General features: G+C 44.8%; 1 protein-coding gene across 1 annotated transcript in view; it reads right to left on the reverse strand.

Moving 5' to 3' along the window:
- Positions 1 to 10,308: 10,308 nt before the first annotated feature.
- Tmem272 (transmembrane protein 272) overlaps positions 10,309 to 22,610 on the reverse strand; it is a 32,925-nt gene continuing 20,623 nt past the window's right edge. The window contains exons 3-5 of the mRNA XM_027928741.3: positions 21,897 to 21,956; positions 17,015 to 17,097; positions 10,309 to 10,843 (exon numbers count right to left, since the gene is read on the reverse strand). Of these exons, the coding sequence (XP_027784542.1) occupies positions 10,481 to 10,843; positions 17,015 to 17,097; positions 21,897 to 21,956 (506 nt within the window). The 3' untranslated portion in view covers positions 10,309 to 10,480. The remainder of the gene's footprint in view (positions 10,844 to 17,014; positions 17,098 to 21,896; positions 21,957 to 22,610) is intronic.

Below are 22,610 nucleotides of genomic sequence, written 5' to 3' on the forward strand. Positions count from 1 at the left end.
AGGGTTCCTTGGGTTGTGAGGAAAAGCCCTGGAAGGGATTGGGTATTTCTGGTGGGGCACTAGTTAGTTCTCCCTAGAGCCTGGTTATAAAAGCTGGAAGCCAGCCCCTCCCATTCTCACTGGCTTCCTATTTGGAGATCAGATTTCTTCCTCCCACACTGGCTCCCTTCTCCTCCACCAGGTGATTTCAGTGGGGGAGGGGAGCACCCACCAGAGCCTGCACCAGACTATCTGTACCTTCAGCCTCCAAATTGTGAGCTAAATCAACCTCTATAAAATTAGTCTGCTTCAATCAGTATGGAGGTTCCTTCCTCAAAGGACTAAGCATGAAACCAACATGTGACGCAGCTATACCACTCCTGGTATCAATCCTGAGAAATTGAAAGTCATCATGCTGCAGTGATACATGCTTACCCGTGTTTATAGCGACACAACGGACAGTAGCCAAACTACGGAAGCAGCCTGGGTGTCCATCAACAGATGAATGGGTCGAGAAAATGTGTTATACATACACAATGGAGTTTTACCCAGCTTTAAAGAAAGATGAAATTCCGTCATTTACAGGAAAATGGATGGAACTAGAGACCATATGTAAAGTGAAATAAGTCAAACTCAGAAGGTTAAGGTCTGTATGTTTTCTCAGATGTGAAAGTTAGAGAGGAAAAAGGAAAAGAAAGATAGTGAGAGCAGGGATCTCATGAAAATCAAAGGGAGATCAGTGGAGGAAAAGGACCAGGGGTAGGAAGAGGGGAGGGAGGGGAAAGTCCCCGGGAGTGATATTATATAAAATTATAATTATATTGTTATATTGTGTGCCCTGTGCAGATATGTAACAACAAATCCCATCATTATGTACAACTATGAGGCACCAATTTAAAAAAAAAAAATTGGAAAGAGAAAAAAAAAAGTCTGCCTCAAGTATCTCTTTTTTTCCTTTTCTTTTCTTCCTTCTCTCCCTCTCTTCCCTCCTTCTGTTCTTACTGGGAATTGAACCCAGGAATACTTTCCCACTGAGCTATCCCTCCAGCCCTTTTTTTGTATTTTATATTTTGCTACAGGGTCTCCCTAAGTGGCTCAGGACCTTGCTAAATTGCTAAAGCTGGCCTTGAATTTGCAATCCACCTGCCTTGCCTCCTGAGTGAGATTATAGACTTGCACCACGGCACCCTGCTCAAGTATTTCTTTATAGTAATGAAAAACAGATTGATACAGATGTTAAATACATGTTTTTGGGCCCAAGATGCTCTTAAGAGTAAAGTCAATGGATGTGGTTGTTCATTTCACCTAGTTAGAAAGCCTCTAAAATATTTCTTATATGTTGCTGGTTCCAATTTGCCATTCTAAAGGCCAAAGAGTTTGTCCCTCAAAGCTTTTTTTCCAGGTGATTTCGATCCTGCACAAAAGATACATGATGAGAAGTCTGCGACCTTTTACATACATGCAGGCTAGCATGCGCACGCACTCGTGCGCACACACACACACCAATGTTCATATTGCCTTCCACTGATGCGCAGTACCAGTTTCTCTAGCCAAGTTGTCATGGCAACACCAGCTGCCAATGAGATCATAGAAGACAAGGTTGTAATGGCAATGGTGCCTTAATATTTTACCTGGCAAAGCCACTTAGTTAATAAGATGAATAACCATAAATCATAAGTCCATAGGAAGCAGCCAGGCACCATTCACTGTACATGTTTAGTGTGTTATTGGGGGTGGGGAATAGAAATGAAAGCAAAGGGAAAGGAAAAAAAGGAGGAGGATGCGGCAGGGGATGGAGAAGAAGGCCTCCGATGCTGTCCTTGTTTTTCTTAGTGTAGACCATGCACAGGTCCAGACCCTGCCTGGGCATAGATGAAGGAACTGAGCTCTTCTCCACAACAAGTAGCAGGTGAGGGATCCCAGGCTCGCAGCCTCCATCATAAAAGTCTTATAAGAAACCCAAGGTGACTATTTTCTGGAATTCACACCAGTGGAGGACAGAAGCAGCCCAAGGAAGATGCACATGGAAGACACCAGCCACCCTCCTGCTCTCAGTAGCTCAATCACCATTTAAAACACTTTTCTCGTTGCCTCCCTAAGTCCCTTGATGCTTCTTAGCTTTTACAGACTCATTCAGTCCAGGGCTGTCTGTTGTCTATCTAAAGCAAATTCACAAAGGACAAATCAGTTTGATTTAAGGGTTTTCTTTCTTTCACAAGAAGTTAATCACAGTGCAGGCCTCTGGCAAGAACTTTGGCAGTGGGGAGCCAAGGTGGGAGAGAGGCTCTACTTACAATGAGTACCTTTTTATCCTTTTGAATTTTGTACCTTGTGCAGGAACCACATATTCAGGTAGAATCTATGCAAAAGCTCCCCCTTCTTTCTCCAGCTTGACCACCCTGCAGGGATCAGACACGTGGGCGGTGACATGGGCCAGACGTCAAGAACTGGGATCCAGAGTCAGGAGACTTGAATTCAGCTCTGACACCTCTTCAAAAGAGGTTCTTAATCTCTCTGAGCCTCAATTTACCTTCTAAATAGGAGTAAGACTGGAAATTAGATGGTATAGCAGTGAGGATAAAATAAGGGAACATTTATTTAATAAATGCTACACTCCACATACTATGACCCAAGACTTGTTCTAAGCTCTTTAAACAAGGCATGGAGAACTGGAGGGGTGTGTCTGAGATGGCAGGCATCTAGAAAGGAGCAGAGTCAGGATTCCAGCGACAGTCTGTGTGTCCAGAAGCCACATGCTTAACCCCTTTTTCGTTAAGGACAGGAGACTTGTCCCTTGGTGGCTTCTTCTTAGACTCTGCTTTTAGTAACTTCGATGGGGCTAGAAACTTCCCCTTCCCTTTACTGGTTAGTTGATTTGTTCGCGTGTGTGACAGGGTAATTTATAATCCCCCCTCTCAGTTCCCCCAACCCCTAAGCCAGAGTTGAGCAGTGCTTCGAGGTGGCACTCAGACCACCATCAGCTAAGCATGGGATTGGGTTTTGAGCCTGTGGTGTGTGTGTCCTTACATATGCACAGGATGACCCAAGGACCTTGCGTTTCTGGCAATTTAGTACTGTGTGATTTAGCCATTCTGTAACATAAAATTTGCCATTTTAATCATTGCTGAGTGTACAGTTCAGTGACATTATGTGCTTTCACGTTTCTTTGCAGCCACCACCACCATCCACCTCCAGAACTTTTTTATCTTCCCAAACAGAAACTCTGAATCCGTTAAATAGTACCCCCCCGCTTCTTCCTTTCCCCAGCCCCTCGGGAAAGTCACGTGCCTTCACCCAAAAGGCTCTGACACAACCTTCATCAGGAGTTCTGGCTCGTCATAGGCTTGCTTCCATAGACACATGAAGGTGGAAATGACAAGTGAGCTCTCAGTTTTCATGAGGCAAAATAAAATTTTGCATTATAACTTTTCCCATTTTGACTCACAAAAATGATAGACCATGCCAGTTAAGGAGACTTAACTCCTTGGCCATGTTGGAAGCAGATCTCTTTGTACTGGGAAGAACCCATGGAAAGAAGTCCTTGATCCAGGAAATAGAAAAAGAGCAGAGGACAGGATGATATGAATACTTGGACATAAGTTATGTAAAAGTTCCTATAGGTGCTTAAATATACATATTCAAGTATACATAAATATTATATTCTGGAAGAATACAAAAAGAATTAACACTGGGTGTCTTTGGGGGGACTGATATTTGGAGGCTGGGGAGGCTTGAAATATTTTGCACTTCCCCAGAGGACATGACCTTAGGGGAAAGCAGAATGACTGACGGTGAGGGAAGGAAGGCTGGAAAGGTGGCTCCCAATAAAATCATCCATCTTCCATCTGATCCTGGGGAAGATGTGGGGATCTGGAGCATGAGGCTGACCTGGCCTGAAACAGGGAGTTGGGCTTTCCTCCCTCTCCCTTCTCAGCTAAAGTGAAGGGCACCTGTTCATGAGAGCGAGGAGCAGAGCAGTGATCTCAGGCAGGGGGTGGGGAGCAGTCACTCCTGTCAACAGGCCAGGCCCCTGGGACAGGGTCGGGGAACTGGGTAGGTGTTAGCAGCAAGACCTGCTTGGAGGCCACTGGGCTGATAAAAGGAATCCTCAGGGAATCTGGGATGCAATCCCTTTCCCCAATGACTTGGGAATTGAACCAAAACTAGCCATTTTGCAGTTGTGGGACAGTCATCATAAGGCTGGGGAGAGGCTGTGTGCAGCTCAGAGCTGCTCGGGATGGAGGAGTATTCCGGGGAAGGTCGAAGGGGAGGCTGTCTTTGTTTGTTTTCTAAACTTTATAGATAGTGTATATCTTATTTGCTTTTTCTGCTTTGGTTGTGGAGAAAATTCAAATCCAGGACTAACTAACCCATGAAATAAGGCCAAGGTAAGGCAGGAATTGACTGAGGAAGGTGCCTGGTAAGGCCTAAAGTTTCATGGGCCACCTTGGCATCTTTGAGTTTCACAAGGGCCCAAAGACCTAAGCCTGAGCTCCCCAGCACTGTCCCTGACCCAGTGGGAAAGGGCTCCGCCTGACTGGTTTCACAGTCAGCTAGGCTGGCTGCCCTCATTCAGTCAACAGTCTAATAATGGGTTCCACCTGCCTGCCAGTCTGTAAAGTTATGTGAACGAGCCAATCACACACTCCCAAGGAGACGTCTTGTGGTTACTGCAAAATGTGACCCTCCCTGCTGATTCACTGGGTTCCTGAGTGTGACCCCCAGGTGGCCCAACATAGTCCAGCTGTGTCCTTCTGCCCTGGGGCTGTGCGTCTATGTGAATAATAAGCTGCTATTGATATCATCTCTCCAGGGTAAGGGATTGTGTGTTCTGCCATCTCATACCATTTAGGGCAGGGAACCCCCCCTCACTAATGGGTGATTAGGTGATCAGAAAAGGGATATTTGAATCACCAGGTTTTTTAGGAGTCCGATTAGAGCATGTTGTGTGTATAAGCCTTAATTCCAGCAGAGCCCATGCTGCTTTCGAAGCACAGCTTTATTTCTGAATAATGCAGTAAGTTTAATTTTTTAAAGAAATATATATATATATATATATATATATATATATATATATATATATATATATATTCCTTTAAAAAATTAAAATTAAAAAATTAAAATAAATGAATTGTTTTATTTATTTATTTTATATGTGGTGCTGAGACTCAAACCCAGTGCCTCACACATGCTAGTCAAGCGCTCTACCACTGAGCTAAAAACTCAGCCCAGTAAGTTTAAATTTTAAAACCTGAAGGATGTAACAAAGGAAGTATTCAGTCAAAAACAAACAAACAAAATGTACTTGAAAAAATGTCCCCCTCCTATTTTACTTCTGCTCACAGTGGCATAATATGGCCTCCCAAGATATCTCACACAACTTGCTGACCTGAAGAGTGAACTCTTAAAATTTGATCTCTATAAAATAGATTTATTTTGTTCTTAGTTCTATATTCATATAAAAAGAAAATACCACTAGAATCACTAGGCAGGATTTTCTGTTCATTCAATTTTCTAGAATCTCTACTGCAGATCACCCACCCACCCGAAGATGATGAGTTTGATGGAGAAAATTTGCCTCCACCAGGCTCTGATGGTTGCCAGTGTCTGTGTGCATCAGCTGTAGCCTCTGGAATCCCACTGGAAGCAAGAACAAGCAAAGCATCCCATAGACTGGAGGATTCTCTTCCCCAGGGATTATTCAAGGAAGGCGTGGGAACAGCGTGTACAAACTTGGTTTCATCAACCCTGAAGAATGGCCATGAGGAAATGCAGCACAAGATTCAGGCAGGCAAAAATGAATGCCATGGACCATTTTGCTTCTTCTTCTTGTATGAAAATAGAGGGAGACAGTGTGAAGTACTGGAATTAAGATCATATTATCCTCCTGGTTGGAACTGAGATGGCCTGGCCTGCGTCAGTTCACGCCTCATCTGAGGTCTGAGGGCATATGTGGTTCTCTGGCTGGCTGAATCCTAATCGGTGAGCCCCACATATCAGAATGCCAGGGGGCTCTGACTGTGCATTTGAAGCAAACTCTTGGGTAGTTTTGAGGGTTTGCTGAGGTTTGAGAACCACTGGTGTGGCTGCTTGTAGTGATATGGTCCCATTTTTACTGATTTCAACTATCATTTCTATCAAGCCAGGCAAAGAATATTGACTTCAATATACAGTTTATCTTTTGCTGAAAAGATACAGTTTATCTTTTCTCAGACAGGAACAACTGATTATCCCTCCCTTGAGTTTTCATAGCTTCCAAAAGTTTGGGTTCCTTTGTTCATTTTCCTGGAATATCTCTGCCTTACCATGTTCCCACTGAGGAGGGATGATGGCCGTCTCTTTGGGTCAGTCTTGGGTAGACACTTTATTCTGCAGGTACACACAGCCCACTCAACACGTACTTTGGGCCATACTAGCAATTACAACCATGAGCTTCTTGTGCTCATCTATCAAAATTTTCCCCCAGGCAAGGGAAATGATTCTACCAGGTAGCTCATCACTTTCTAGTAGTCCAAATGTCAGCTCTAGATTAATCCAGACCTTCAAAAAAAAAAAAAAAAAAAACCCAAAAAACACAATTATAGACCATTTTTTTTCCTGGGCCCTGGAAATTCTTTCTTGAACTCTGTCTCATTATACTATAACAGGCTGCAGATGTCACCCCCTGAGTTGATGCATGTGAACATTCTCTCATACTTAGCCTGTATTTCTTTTCTTTTTCTTTTAATTTTTTTTTTTTTTTAGTACCTGGGATTAAATCCAGGGGCGCTTAGTCACAGAGCCACATCCCCAGCCCTTTTTAATATTTTATTTAGAGATAAGGTCTCGCTGAGTTGCTTAGGGCCTCACTGAGGTTGACTTGGAGCTTATGATCCTCCTGCCTCAGCCTCTCTAGCTGCTGGGATTACAGGAGTGAGCCACTGCGCCCAGTTTAGCCTGTATTTCTCCAGAGGTGGTGCTTTTTACTCCAGGAAAAAAGGTGCGATTTATAGGGAATCATCAAATCGTCCTTCTGCTTTGGTTGCCAGGAAATTCAAAGCCAAAAATTTGGTCCAGGTTTTAATAATGATTTAGGATCTCTGATAGATGTTCTCCATAGCAAGGGAGGGAGTGTACAATAGAATGAGCACACCTTTTCCTCTACTACTCCCTCTGGGGCAAGAGACAAGTGTGTGGAAAACAAAAAAAGATCGAGAACCTCTGCTTCCTAACCATCACAGAATTTCTTATAGTTCTGATTTTAACTATATGGTTTCCTTTTAATTTTTTATATCAAACGTAGTATTTAAAGACTTCAAGTTTGTTGTGAAAAATAAAAAGGTATAGAAAAAGAAAAACTCTTTTACCAAGACACCAGTTTTCCACTTTTTTAAAAACTTTATTTTATTTACTTATTCTTTTTTTTTTTTTTTTTAATGTGGTGCTGAGGATCGAACCTGGGGCTCTCACATGCTAGGCAAGCGCTTTACTGCTGAGCCACAATCCCAGCCCCCAGTTTTCCACTTTAACGGGTGTATTTGATAAAGCATTTATATCAATATAAAGACTCTGCAATACTCCATGAGTATCCAGGTCTATCAGAAACTGGGAATGTCCAACATTTGAAACAGGACACTACTCATGGAACCAAAACAGTAGCCCATATCTGGCATCTGCAAACAAATATTCATTCATTCATTCATTCATGAACTTGTGATCCTCCTGCCTCAGCCTCCCAGGTGTCTGTCTCTGTGCCCAATCAACAGCCATTTTTATAGCTATGATTTTCCACAATCTCTTTGCATCTTTGTCAAACTCCAGTGGCAGCAGCCTCAGAAGCATTCAGGAGGGAGTAGCTTGGGGCTCCAGAGGCTCAGGTCTTTGATGTTCATAGATTAGGGTGAGTCAGTGGTAGCCTCTCCTCTGGATGAAGGGGTCAACTGTGCATCCTGTCCTTCCATACCCTTCTTCTGGGCAGACTCCATGTGAGTCATTCACAAGGCCCAGCAGAATGTCTTGGCTTCACAGAAAGGCAAGGACAGTGCTGGGATATGAGTGGGAGAAATTCTACTTGCTTGGCCCTCAGTATTCAGGAGACACCACCAGGATGGGTCAATCACAGTCCAGTCATTTCCTCCCTCTATCCGTGACCCAGAGGGGTGTGAATTCCACCTCAATACTCTCTTGAAACCTCAGAGTCATTTCCAACATAAGCAAACATAAGCAAGCTTCTAACTGAAGCAAACAGGAGAGAACAAAAAAAAAATGAGTACCAAATTGGCTTTTTAAAAAATTGTCTATGTGGCCTTGGCTTATTATTTTAAGATGGAACCTGAATATTCTTTAAAAGTTTCTGCACAGGAATTAGTATCAGGGACATGAAGGAAAGTACTGGTGGATGTGTGGCCTGGATTGAGCTTTGATATGGGTTCTGTTGGCTTTCAGCTTTGTTTGTGTCCAAACATTGGCTAAGTGACTGGGAGTGGCTGAGACCCCCTCGTGGGGGTGGGGCATGGAACACCTACCTGCCCTGTGTCTGAGCCCAGAGTCTGTCTCAGCCCTCGACTTGAGACACAATAAGGATGGAATCAGGCCTGCATCTGTACAGATGATGCAGGATCTGCAAGCTGCACACCTTACTGTCCTCAGTAGCTCACGGGAAAACAGTAACTGCCCTGAGGGATGGGGCAGAATAAGGACTGTTCTCCTTTTTCCCAGCAGAGGGCGCACTATGCACCTTCTCGCCTGGGAGAAATGTGGATCAAAGGTGACTCCAGGGGACAGATCCTTGGAGAGTCCTTCCAAACTCAAATGGGAAGCTTCCTTGGCACTCACAGTCTCTTTTCTCTTAAAGCCATGGAGAAGAGTGTGCTTCTTGGTTTGAGCTCACACTTCTGAGACAGGCTGGTGCCTTACATTGATGGCTACTGGGGCTTGGTTTGATTATAAAGCAGCCCCCACCTGCCGTTCCCGACACACACAGACACACCAAAAAAGAAAGAAAAAAGAAAGCAGCTTGGCACCACAGAGAGATAAACTGAGATACAAGCACAGTTAAGCAGTTGCTGTGCTCTGTCTGGGTGCTTTCCCTAATAACACCCACGACAGTGTCTTCATTGAAAATTCTCAAGTAAGCCAAGTGCTGTGGTATATAGGCCTGCAGTCCCAAGGACTCAGGAGGTTGAGGCAGGAGGATCACAAGTCTGAGGTCAGCTCAGGTGACGGGTGACTTTGTAAGATCCTGTCTTGAAATAAAAAATGAAAAGCTCAATGGTAAAATAAAACACCCCCACGTTCATCCCTAGAACTCGAAAATAAATAAAGAAAAAAGAAAATTTGAAAGAGTGCCTTCCACAGGAGAAACTACCCACTTGCTAACCTGGTACCGAGGCTCCCAGGAACTTCATGTTACAAGGACAGCAGCAAGATGGGATGCTAGGGGTTGCTGTTTGGTATCATTCTAGACTTCCAGATGATTAAATTAGAAAAAGCTTCCCAAGCTGACTCTGTCATTAAACAGAGAACGGCTGTGAAATATTTAAGCTCAGAAACCCAAAGCACCTGCACTAATGGCACCTTAATTCATGTAACCTGGCCAGATTTTGTGGGTTTTTTTTTTTTTTTTGGTACCAGGGATTGAACTCAGGGGCACTCAGCCACTGAGCCCTTTTCATATTTTATTTAGAATCAGGGTCTCGCTGAATTGCTTAGGGCCTCACTAAGTTGCTAAGGCTGCTTTGAACTTGCAATCCTCCTGCCTCAGCCTCCTGAACCACTGGGATTACAGGTGCGCGCCACCATGCTCAGCTGCAAGACCAGTTTATGACATGGAACTGTCCACAAAGCACACAGATTACCAGGAATAGAAATGGACTCCATGCCGAGCACAGAATATACAGTAGTAGCATCCAGAAATGAAGATGAGAGGGACACTGCTCACTGCAAGGTCCCCTGGCAGACCAGCCAGAGCCCCTCTGTGGAATCTATTCCTTGAACTTGCAGATTTTATAACTGCCCTTAGGATGTCCTCAGTTATCAGATCAAACCTTTTGATCTGGGGTTGGGGATATCCTGACTTCTTAACTATCACAAAAGGCAGTTGGAGTTATTAATGGGCATCTTTCCTACCACTCTGCAGTGCTGGTGGCTGAATGAGCTCAGCAGTAGCAACAGTAACAACTGTTACTGTAAGAAACCTTGTTACAGTAAAAAACCTTGCCACAGGGCTTGGAATTGCCCTGTGATTGAAAAAGATCACCCTTCCTTAGCACTCCTCATCTCCTCCCCTCCAAAGAAACATCCTTTGAAAACTCATGAGTACAAATTCTCACCCAAAGAAGAGTCAAAATGCTTTCCCCACATCCAGGCAGGCAAGATTCTCTTTAGTCTGGTAGACTCCTTCAGTGCATTTTTGTTAGTTTCTGAAATGCCCGTGTGGAAGGTTCTATTGACTCACTAGCATGCTTTTCTCCCCAAATTGTGCATGTGTGTCTATGTGTGCACACGCCGGGAGGAGTGGCTGTCAGTCTTCATCACCAGCAAATCTCCACCTGGAACACACATAGACACAACCGCTGCACAGGACCAGTAAGATCAGCACAGTGTGACTGAGCACCAGGACCCCTACTGCAAAGAGGTACAGGGTTTTGTCACAGTATGCCTGGGGCTGCTGGAAAGGGGGAATAAAGTCAGGCAGGTACACAGAGAAGACCCAGTAATTCCCCAGAATAAACCAGAGGAAGAGGAAGAGGCTGAGGATGAGATGGACGTAGTATTTGTGCGCGTTCTGTCTCCAGGGATACTCATCGTCGTCGTCGTCATCAATCACCAGAGCCTTAGACAGAAGCCGCCTCATCCTGGTGGAGTCATACAGCAAGAGAGACACCTGGATGGCGGGAGGGGTGAGCGTCATAGGGGAGGGTGGAAAAGTTGTGGGGAACAGAGGGAGTAGAAAGGGGGAAGATGGGGAGAGAGACAGAGAGAGAGGTTATGAAAAGTACATATACTGGAGTTGGAAGATCTGCCAAAGAAGGACATTTCATTTGAAGAATTAGAATTAGAACTTGCATGAATGAAGACATCAATCCATAGTCAGCGAGCTTGCTGGCGTCTTCCTCCTGGATGCAGGAGCCGGTTTGGGTATGGGATTAGTTGGCATAAACTTACTCTATAGTGAGGCTTGGACGGACTGGCCTTTCTAGTTTTCTAGCGCATTTGCATGACACCTAACAGTACAGGAATGATACCTGTTGGATGCTAACGCACCTCCCAGCCAGGCCCTCTGTCTTAGGAGGAACTATTCCCCTGTCACTTGCAGGCCACATCACAGGCGTGGCGGCCCAAGCATCACTAGTCCCTTCCTGTCCTCCCCCTACCCACCCAAACTGCTTTTCTTTGGGCTGTTTCCACCCTTCTCTGTCCCCAGGATCTGCATCTTGAGTGGGGCCATGGAGCGAGAGCATTGTCCCCGCTGTCCTCACACATCCCTCAAGTCAAGAGCACACACCTTCTCCTTTGAGCAATACTCTGGGGGGACAAAGACCATCTTTTCCCCCGGCAGATGGCCCCTGCCTGACTCCAGTCTGACACCCCTTAGAAAGTCAGTTTCCACTTGATTACACAAAGAATCCCCAACTTGCTACCAACCTGACTGGCCCCCCCATGTCTCAGTGTCCCCTTGGAAACACAGCCAGGGAAGAACATAGCCTTCTTTGCTGGGGAGACCTTTGGCCATTCCCCGGCTTCCCTGTGATTTCCTCTGAAAACTGAATCTGCTTATCTGTTCTATCCCAGCTCCCCACCTCCCCTATGGCCAACCTCAGTGCACCCCTAACCCAAGGACAGCAGGGCTGAGAGGGAATCCTCTGATGGCCAAGAGCATGCAGGTTGGTGAGGGGAGAAACTCAGAGCCCGAGTGAAATGGAAGGGTAGGGACGAGTCAAGAAATGTCACCAATGGGATCCAAACTGGGGCAGTGATGGGGACAATGATATCAAGAGGGCTGGGGAGCAGAGGAGCCCGAGCTGTGCATTTGAGGAGTGTGACAACCTTGGGTTTGGACTTGCTCCATTTAAAATTCTGGATGGACATGCAGGTGATGGTGGTCAGCAGGGGGTGGTCAGAGGCTGGTGGTGAACAGAGACAGTTGAGGGCTGTGACTGAGATATGGGAGTTATCTTTGTGCTGGTGACAGTGACTCTGGAAATGGACATTGCACAAAAGGACACCCTGGTGCTGGGTGAGGTGCTTCGTGTACAGTACCTCATTTAATTCTCTCAGGGTCATAGGGGAGGGTGCCAAATAAATTTGTGCACAGAAGGACCAAAAGGCTACAGAGTCAACAGTGATGTTTGTTTGCTGTGTGGTGTAATTTACAGGTGATTTTGATGTTCTCCTTGGTACTTATCTGTATTCTGTTGTTTTTCGACAGTAGAGAGCTATTATTTATGAAAAAAATAGCAAAACTTAATTAGTTAGTCCAAAACTTGGCACTTATGACTGACTGCATTTAATACCTATACTAACCTATGAGCTATATATGACTAACTCTGCTTCCTGGTCGAGGACACTAAGGCTCAGAGAAGTTAAGTCACTCTACTCAGTCCACAGTGAGTGCAACAATGAGATGGAGCCAGTCTGGTGGCACATGCCCGTAATCCCAGTGACTCCAGAGTTTGAGGCAAGAGGACTGCAAGTTCGAAGCCAGCCTCAGCAACTTGGCAAGACCCTCAGCAAACAGTGAAATCCTGTTTCAAAAATAAAAAAGTAAGAGGACTGGGGATGTAGTTCTTTGGTAAGGAGCATCTGGGCTCAATACCCAGTACCAAAAAAAAAGAGATGGCCATTAGCCCACACTTGCCGACCACTATATGTACCATACCATGAGGTGCTGGAATCAGAGTGGTTCTCTCCTGTGTCAGGAGAGTCCTCCCATTTGGTAGTCCTGTTCCAGCTCTCTAGGAACAAGACCTGCAGCTTGGCTGGGAGGCAAGATGTTTCTCTAAGAAGAGCAGTGGGACACTTCAAGGAGTCTGGCATGGAGCTGGCTCATCCAGGAGGGCTTCCTGGAAAAGGGGACATACTCAGAACCCCTCAAGAGAAAAGAGGAGGGAGGACCTCCTGGGAGGGAGAGTGGCATGGCAAAGACAAAGGGAGATGAGAAAGCCCCTCGACTGGAGCAGAGGCCTTGGTGAACACCACCTTTCTTTTCCTCTGGACATTCTAGAACACTGCCCAGCAGACTGCTGTGAGCATCACCTCATTCTTTGGGCAAATCCCCTACCCATCCTAGGTCTAGAGAGGATAAATTGTGCTACCTGCCCTCCGGGAGGTCTGTTCCCTTGCTCTTGGCACACAGCGAGCCACAGGACACCCAAGGTCCTTGGTTCAGGCTGTACTCTTCAAACTGGTTCTTGGGCCCAGTGACGCCATGAGAGAGGAACTAGGTGGGGCTCATGCATTCTGCCACTGACACCAGGAAGCTACAGTAAGGGGACCTGCCCCAGGCTTTCTGGCGCCAAACTTGTCCCTTGCTTCTCCACCAACATTTTGAGTTGTGAGTTCTTCCAATAAACTATCTCTTAAGTTAGAGTTGTTTTCTTTTTCTGTTATTGGTGTTCATTGTACTCAAAAGAATCCTTCCTGATGCCAGTTCCTGCCTCATGGGGGCGCTATGAGGACGGAATGAGTCCCAAATGGGGGCACAGATGTCAGCACAGCACCTGCAAAAGGCAACCTGCTCATGGTGGCACTAGGAAGAGGGACACTGGAGGTGAGGTGGAGTGTTGGGTAGATAATGGCCACCAGATCAACCGGGTTTTTTTTTTTTTTTTTTTTTTTTTTTAGTTGTAGTTGAACACAATACCCTTATTTTATTTATTTATTTATTTTTTTAATGTGGTGCTGAGGATGGAACCCAGGGCCTCGCACGTGCTAGCCAAGCACTCTACCACTGAGCCACAACCCCAGCCCCGGATCACTGTTTTTGAAACTTTCTTTTAACATGATCCAAAGCAACAAATATATTTTACATCATGACCCAGAAATTGGGTAATTTGAAGTCCTTGGGAACTCAGAGAAGTCCTAGTCTGTGCTGTTGTCCTGGCATGATGATTATTAGAGTCCCCTTGTCCTCTCAAAATTATTTCCGTTTGGATGACAAATGATATGGTCAATTCACCCAAACAGGCAGGTGTCCATATATAGTATCACACAATACTTATTAGGCACTCTCATATTTTCTGTTTTATTTTATTTTTAAATCAGATCACAACCTGCTAAATGCATTTTGTGACCTAGTAGGTCATGACCATCAGCTCTTTTTGGTAACTCCGGGAAATGCCACCTCATTTCTCAGATTTCTCTTTGAATGCGATACCTTGATGCTATGTGGTGCATTTCACTAAAGATGCTGGGCTGGGCAAACTGTGTTGGGGGGCGAGTGTTAAATACAAAGCATTATCATCACAAGTAAACTTGGGCCTCTGGGGGCACCATAAACATGTTTGCTGCTGCTCTATTGTTATGGACTCACTGTATATTACCTCACCATGTTGAGCACCAAAATTTAATTTGGCTTCAAGCAGTTTTAGATTGCCAGGAAAAAAAAATCGATGCTGTTTATTAGAGCCCTGGTATGTTCATTAAAATAAATTACCTTTGGGTTCTGAGCTGGCTTTTGTAAAGGAAAAGCTGGCTGTTATTAGGAGGCTGACTCTGTGGACAGTAGCAGCTCTACAGGAAAGTTCCAGGTAGCAACCTGGTGATGAGGCAGTCAGCTGGGGATGGATGACACAGGTAATTACTGCTGAAAACTTTGCTCTTGTTTTGAGCATCTCCTTAGTGCCCAAGGCATTGCCTAACACCTGGGGTCCACAGGGGATATGCAGCCTCACTGAGCTGACAGCCTCTGGGTTTCTTTGGAGCCAGACAGAGCCTCAGGAGAATTCCTGGGGAATGTTGTTATAGGGATGATAACGTGTATCTGTACATTCCAGGACATTGCCCACCAGAACATTGCTGTTGGGAAATGAAGCTCCAATGGTTTGTTCAAAATCAGACATTTCCCAAGATGTCATAGAGCTTATAGATATCCATTACATACGAGAACACATATTTTTAAAGACATTCTTTGATGTCTTAAATCAATAGCATGACCAGTGCCTCTGGCCAAGATCTTTTGAAGGATCCCAGCACCAGGAGGAAGTTGGCAAAGAAACCAGACAGTGACTCTGAATGAAATTTTATATATGGCAGTCTTGATTCTGTTTTCTCTATTGTGTTGTTGCTTCATTTTTATGAGTCCTCTTTGGAAAAAATAGATACTATGTTTTCTAGTTTTGATAGGAAGCTGTGAGGTGGGCTTGGAGGTTAGGAAGAGTCACTGATAAGCACAGGTTGACCTGAGATACTTTTGGCATGTGTAACATTTCTGTGACCAGGGATTTTGGAAACCTAAGTTTCAGGTCTGCATGCCACTTGATATTTCTTCTTTAGTCACTTTAACAGATGCCAATACAACCCATGAGCTAATCAGGTCTCTACATGGGCTTGAGAGTCAGAGAGAAGTTCTCTTAGTACCAGACACCAGAGTTTAATGGTTGGTTGACGACTGAAGCCAGTTTAATTCCACGTGGTCAACTGACACATAGCAAAAACAGAAATACAAGCCCCTAAACAACATACATTTCAGCTGAGTGTTGCGGTGCATGCCTACAATCCCAGCTACTCAGGAAGCTGAGGCAAGGGGATTGCAAATTCGAGGGCAGCCTCAGCAACTTAGTAAGATCTTATCTCCAAATAAAAAGGGCTGGGGGTGTAGTTCAATGGCAGAGTGCCCCTGGGTTCAATCCTCAGCACCACGCTCTCTCTCTCTCTCTCTTTCACACACACACGCACACACACACACACACACATACACACACAACCCACCTTTTCACCAAATGCAAACTCTTCTGCCCTAAACAGCATACTTTTTAAAAAAGAAGCACAAAAAAAGGTCGTGATGAATTCAATGGCCAAACTGGCTAGTCAGTTGGTCACTCCTCTGTTGGTCACTCTCTTGTTAGATCCAAACTAAAACTTAGCACATTGAACTCAATAGCAGGAAGAAAGCTATTGCAAAGATATCCAACCCTTGGTGAAGGCCCCTCATCTGGAAAAATCTGTGATTCTGACGCCAACCCTGTCACTTCAATGCTCACTTAGGGGGATATTGTCCTGGCACCCTGTGAGTAGCTGAATATTAACAGGTATGTTCCACCCTGACAGTAAGTAAAACTTGAGCAAGAAGGACAAACCATAGTTTAAATACTGAGATTTCATCTCCAGTCAGAATGGAATTTTCAAGAATGCAAGTAACAATAAATATTGTCGAGGATATGGGGGGGGAAAGGCACACTGATACATAGCTGGTGGGACTGCAAATTGGTGCAACCACTATGAAAAGCAGTATGGAGATTCTTCAGAAAACTTGGAATGGAACCACCATTTGACCCAGCTATCCCACTCCTCAGTCTATACCCAAAGGACTTAAAATCAGCATACTACAGTGACACAGCCACATGGATGTTTATAGCAGCTCAATTCACAATAGCTAAACTATGGAACCAACCTAGGTGTCCTTCAATAGATGAATGGATAAATAAAACGTGGTATGTATACACAATGGAATATTACTCATCCAAATAAGAGAAATGAAATTATGGAATTTGCTAGTAAATGGATGGAACTGGAGACTCTCATGCTAAGTGAAATAAGCCAATCCCAAGAAACCGAAGGCCAAATGTTTCCTCTGATATGCAGATGATAACACACAATAAGAGGCAGGGTTAGGGAAGAATAGAAGTTCATTGGATTGGACAAAGGGGGATGAAGGGGAGGAAGGGGGATGGAAATAGGAAAGACAGTAGAATGAATCAGACACAATTTTCCTATGTTCATATATGAATACATGACGAATGTACCTCCCACATCATGTACAATCACAAGAATGAGAAGTAATACTCTATATATGTATAATATGTCATATATAACTAAAAAGAACAAACAACCTTACCTTTAAGGCACCGATGATCCCACCCACTAGCAAATATAAGGGAATGAGAGGCTGTATGGGGCAGTCCTCCAAAAACTTCATTCCTACCAGGGAAAACAGAAAGGGATTGAGAGATGCATTCAAGAGCACCAATCCTGGTTATGAAGCTGAGCTTAACACCTACAAAGGCCAAAATGTTAGTTCCACAAAGCATAACTCCATTCCCTGCCCTGCTGGTGGGATCCTCTTGGCCTCATGGGCCACCCCATCTTCAGGATGCTCGGTGGGTTGACTCTGTAGATCCCACTCTCCTGGCAGAATGTATATCAGGAAGCAGAGAAGTTGCTCTTTTAAAAGCAGTGACGCTTCACTCGGGCCTGCAGATGCCCAATGGGTATCTAAAAGCAGGACGAAGATTGGCATCTCAGCCTTCATTCTGTGTCTGTCTCCTTTATTATCTTCAACTTTGGGTCAGGGGTCTGCTCAGCTTGGCATGTAAGCCATATTAATCCCTTAAGGAGTGTTCATCTCATAACTAGTAATACAAGGTTTGTTAGCCCCAAATTTACCTAACTAATCTCATTTCCCTCTGAGACTGAGGCAGGATTTGCAGCACCCTGTTTCAGATCCATGGGGTGATGCCTACAAGGACTACCTTCCAGGAACAACTGGAGCAGGACATCAACCCATGATGAGACCCCTAAGCAGGAGCCATCATCTCATGGAAACTGAATTGCCTCCTTCCAGGATCCCAGGTCCTCTCGAGAGACAAGGACTTCTCCAGAGCCCCCTTGCAGAACAAGAACTGAGAGAATGATCAATCAGACCACTGAATTACACACACCTCTTGCCCCTGCCCCAGTTCTTCCCCTATTTAAAGCTAAAGCTCCTGCCAGCACCCAGAAGGCAGGGCTGAGCGGCTGCGTGTCACTTTGCCTTCCCAGTGTGGCCCTATTGTTTGTAGTTCTTTTCCTGTTCTTCACCATCACCTTTTTTTGTTTGGTGTTTGGGGCAAGGAGGTGGATCAGGTTTGTTGGGATCCCTGGCGTCAGGCCTCTGGCCTACAATTCCAGGAACAAATGAATCATCAGACAAAGCAGGGACAGACGTCACTGCACCTTTTATCCGGGTACTAAGTGGTCATGAGTGTACCGTGCTTTTATGAAAAGCTGGTGTATGTATGACAGTTCATGCTTTCAAGGATTCTTTTCACAAAAGGACTTAAAGAATCCCTTTAAACACTCAGTTCCCTTGATATGCTTAAAATAAGATTCAATTTATGGGTCACATTCCCAAAATGCATCCACCGAGTAAAATGAGGCCTTTATTCTTCCACTGCTTCCAGGGGGCAGAGGAGCCAGCAGGAAGCCCCTCCACCTGTGCAAGGCTGTTGTCATGGTCATTTTGTCGTTACCACTGACCATTTTGCTCACTGGACCCCCAAGCTGGGAGACATGTGTTTCCTGAGGCATCTTTAGCAACTGGGTATGGAATACTGCTGACCCCCACAGCTCAGACCTCCACACTCTTCCTTCAGGATCATATTTCTTCCCAAAACAATGCTTTCTCTACTTTTCTTAGGTCTTTATCTTCTAAGCCTATTATTAAGCAATAATATGATGCATCTTTTTTAAATACAAGAAGGAAATGTCTTATTTCCCTCATTAACAAAACTAGTTCCAATGACCAGGCTGCAGAGGGGTTCAAGCACAAAACTCTTCTGTGTAGAGGCATGGATGGATATGTGCCTTCATATTGCCAAGGCCACTGTGGGCACACAGGGCTGTGTGACTAATTCTGACCAAATGGTTGTGGGACATTGGCATCAACCATTTTAAAACTGATACACGATCCTTCTTTCGCCTCCTGCTTTAACCACCTGGAAAACAATGAGCTGAGAGGGCGTCTCTCTCAGGACTGAGGCAGTTTGTAAAGCTAGGGGTCATGTTTATTGCCTTGGGGAGTCTCCTGAGGCTCTGGGATGACCCCTAATCCACAATGGAATTTTCACAGCAAGATATAAACCTTTACAGCTGGGCACAGTGGCACATGCCTCTAATCTCAGGAGCTCGGGAGGCTGAGGCAGGAGGACCGTGAGTTCAAAGCCAGCCTCAGCAAAAGCTGGGCACTAAGCAACTCAGTAAGACCCTGTCTCTAAATAAAATACAAAATAGGGCTGCGGATGTGGCTCAGTGGTGGAGTGCCCTTGAGTTCAATCCCTGGTATCCACACCTTCCCCCTCCAAAAAAAAAAAAAAAAACCCCAAGAAATAGACATTTACAGTGTTAAGCCACTGAGATTCAGGGTTAATTTGTTACCACAGCATAATTAAATTACTTGATTAATTTGTCAACAGAGTTCGAAGAAGGGAATTCTCATGTTGAACCGGTCTCCTGTTTAAAACACATTTGATTTGACATTTTATTTCTCACAAATGCCTGGATATGGGAACTTAAGCAGAAGAAATTTTTTCTATGACTACATCATGTTTCATTGACATTATTGAAAATTTCTAAACGTACAGATATAAATATAAATTCAGGGCCCCAAACAGAGTAAAATCCTCCACACACATTGGTTGGATCATCAACCTATATGACGTGCCTTTCCAGTTTCTCTGATGTTTGTCTGAATCCATTATCAGATGGAAATGCTCTCCAAGTCTCAACACAACCTTTCCACACAAAGACATTCAAGTATCGGATGCCAAATTTGTTGGGTATGAACTGCCTTTACCATTCAGAAGCCAGCTGTGTAATGAACATTGAGTAATGACTTGTATATCTGCTCATTCCTAATGAATAAGAACAGCTGCTGCTCACAGGAGAGTCGATCCGTGCACAGATGGCTTGAAAAGATCCCAATCAAGTCAATCAACACAGTTTTCCTCTGTGTTCTTCACGTGTTGCTTAGGTCCTACCTGAACCCTAGATTTTCTTTCTGTCTGATCTGCAGTATCACAATGACACCCTTTGGCTTTTTCGAACTCTCCCCAAAGCAGTTCATACTATTGCTAGAGATAGCGATTCCCTACCCACACAACAATATTATGGTGTGTGTGTGTGTGTGTGTGTGTGTGTGTGTGTATGAGTGTTGACAATTCTTATTGTGACATAATAGCCAAACAAAAAATTTTAACCACTTAAGCGTACAATTCAATGGCATTGATTTCAATCAGCATCTTGTGTGACCATGACCATCATCCATTTTCAAGAACTTTTCATCACTCCAAAGCAAGCTCTATAACTGCTACGAAGCAACTCCCCGAGACCTACTTTCTGCAACGGATGTAGTCGTTTTAACATAGTGACCATGTCAATGAACTCATGGAAGCTTGTCTCATCGTGCAGCTTGGTGAGTGAGTTGTTAGCTGGCGAATGAGTTGGTGAACAACTAGCCACAGCTCCACAGTCTCTCTTACACTACCGATTTTGCATAGAACACTGTCTAAAGGGCATTTCTGATCTCCCAAGCTGGGTGTGACTAACTTCTTATAAACTCTTCTTGAAAGAGCAGAACCATAAATGGAAGTTAATTTCCAAACTAACTCTAATAATGGTAGCTTCCAGATTTGGGCAAGTGGTTGAATTGTTTTCCTCTTATATTAAATGGCCCCAGAATGTTTTGCTCTTTTAGTTCTGGGCAACTTTGATATTTTATTTTATTTTCTCTCTCTGTTGTTGTTTAAGCTGTTTGTATTTTTTTGGTACCGGGGATTGAACTCAGGGCATTTAATCATTGAGACACATCCCCAGCCTTTTTTATAGTTTATTTAGAGACAGGGTCTCACTGAGTTGCTTAGGGCCTTTCTAAGTTTCTGAGGCTGGCTTTGAACTTGCAATCCTCCTGCCTCAGCCTCCCCAGCCTCTGGTATTACAGGTGTGTACCGCTGAGCCCAGCTCAGGCTATTTATCTTTTTATTTCTCTTTCTCTCTCTCTCTCTTTCAAAAAAAAAAAAAAAAACAACAACAACAACAACCAGGGTACTGTTTTTGTTTATTTCTATTTTCAGAGTTGTATTTTTTCAGTATAAAATTTACGGGACATAAAATCAACTATTTTAAAGGGAACCATCCAGTGGCATTTAACATATTCTCAATGTTGTACAAACATCCCCTTTATCTAGTCCCAAATAGCTTCATCACCCTAGAATGAAACCTTGTACCCATTAAGCAGATAGGGTACTGGGTTTGTTGTTGTTGTTTTCAATAACTCCTGCACCCTTTTAAAATTTCTGCCCCATATCCTTTGAGCTTGGAACCTAGAACACTGGCTTGCTAGGCCTCAGGGTAAATAGGGCATCGACCTTCTGCATGCAGATCTCAGGGGCTCCTATTAGCAATTTCAAGAGCATGAGATTAGTTCCACAGACATGTGCCAGTGACTTTTGGCTTCTCAAGGAGTCCACTCCTACTCCCCTGCCACCTCCCTGTACTTCACACTTGCAGATTATAAAGTTGTTTAATCCGTGCAATTAGGGGAGCATTTATTATTCACTCACTCCGCAAAAAACATATTCAGTGAGCCCATACTTTCCTTGAGCCTCGGATGCATTTTTCTTATTGTTCACAATGGGCTTCCTCACGGGAACATAGGAACCGGGAAGGGGCCTCGGGCAAATTGAGCCTCGTGACTCCTAAACCTGGGCTAGGAAGATCAGAATCTTCTTCTGACAGTTTTAAAAGCAGTGCCTGTCCCCACCCCAGACATACTTCATCAATATCTTCCAGGGCGGGGACACCAGGAATGTTCACCAAGTCACTCTGTGACAGCAAGCAGATAATTGGGGACGACTGATCTTGCCAGCCCTGCCTAAGCACAGTTGATGCTTAAACATTAAGTGCTGTCACCCCGCTCCACCCCCGCTGACCTGCAGCTTCCCGCAGCTCAGCAGCCAGCTCACCTGTGAAGGCCATGGACAGCGGCAGGACCAGGAGAGCCATGAGCGCGAGAATGAAGCAGGCTGCAAGGAGAAGGAGCTGGGTTAGGAACACGCCTTTTCATTTCCTTTTCACTGGGGTTTACTTTGCATCCTGGGAAACCCAGGCCTCTCTCAAGTCTTCAGTCGGCAGATAGGAGAAGGTCAGAGTTGGCCTGGGACTTGCCCAGGTGGGTGCCTTTCTGAGAGGGCCTAACACCTCTGCGGTCAGGCTGCCAACTCGAAGGCCCAGGCTTCCTCTGTGACCTCTCCAAGTCTGACAGCTTACAGAAAAGGGATTCGTCAACCGCTGCTCTGCTCACACAGGAGGCCAGAAGCCAGTGGGCTTCCCTGAGCCAGGCAGGAGTGACACTGTGCTTCCTGTACCCAGGGAAGATGGTTCTTCTCTTTCCTGAGTAAAATTCACTTTATCACTTAGAGAATTTGCTTCATGAGATCTTCCCTCTCCATTTAGTGATATATATGGCTTGAAGATGGTTTGAACATGTCCCAAAAGGTTCATGTGCTGAAAGGTCGGTTTTCAGTGTGGTGATGTTAAGAGGTGGTACCGAGAGGGGGTGAGACCTTCAGGAGGTGGGGCCTAGGGGTAGGAAACTAGGTCACTGGGGGAACCGCCATTGGAAAAGACTGTTTCCTTTTCCTCTCCTTTGTCATGTTGTGACGTAGTCAAAGGAGCAT

Source organism: Marmota flaviventris, chromosome 4 (genome assembly GCF_047511675.1).
Source record: "Marmota flaviventris isolate mMarFla1 chromosome 4, mMarFla1.hap1, whole genome shotgun sequence".
NCBI classification, from domain to species: Eukaryota; Metazoa; Chordata; class Mammalia; order Rodentia; family Sciuridae; genus Marmota; species Marmota flaviventris.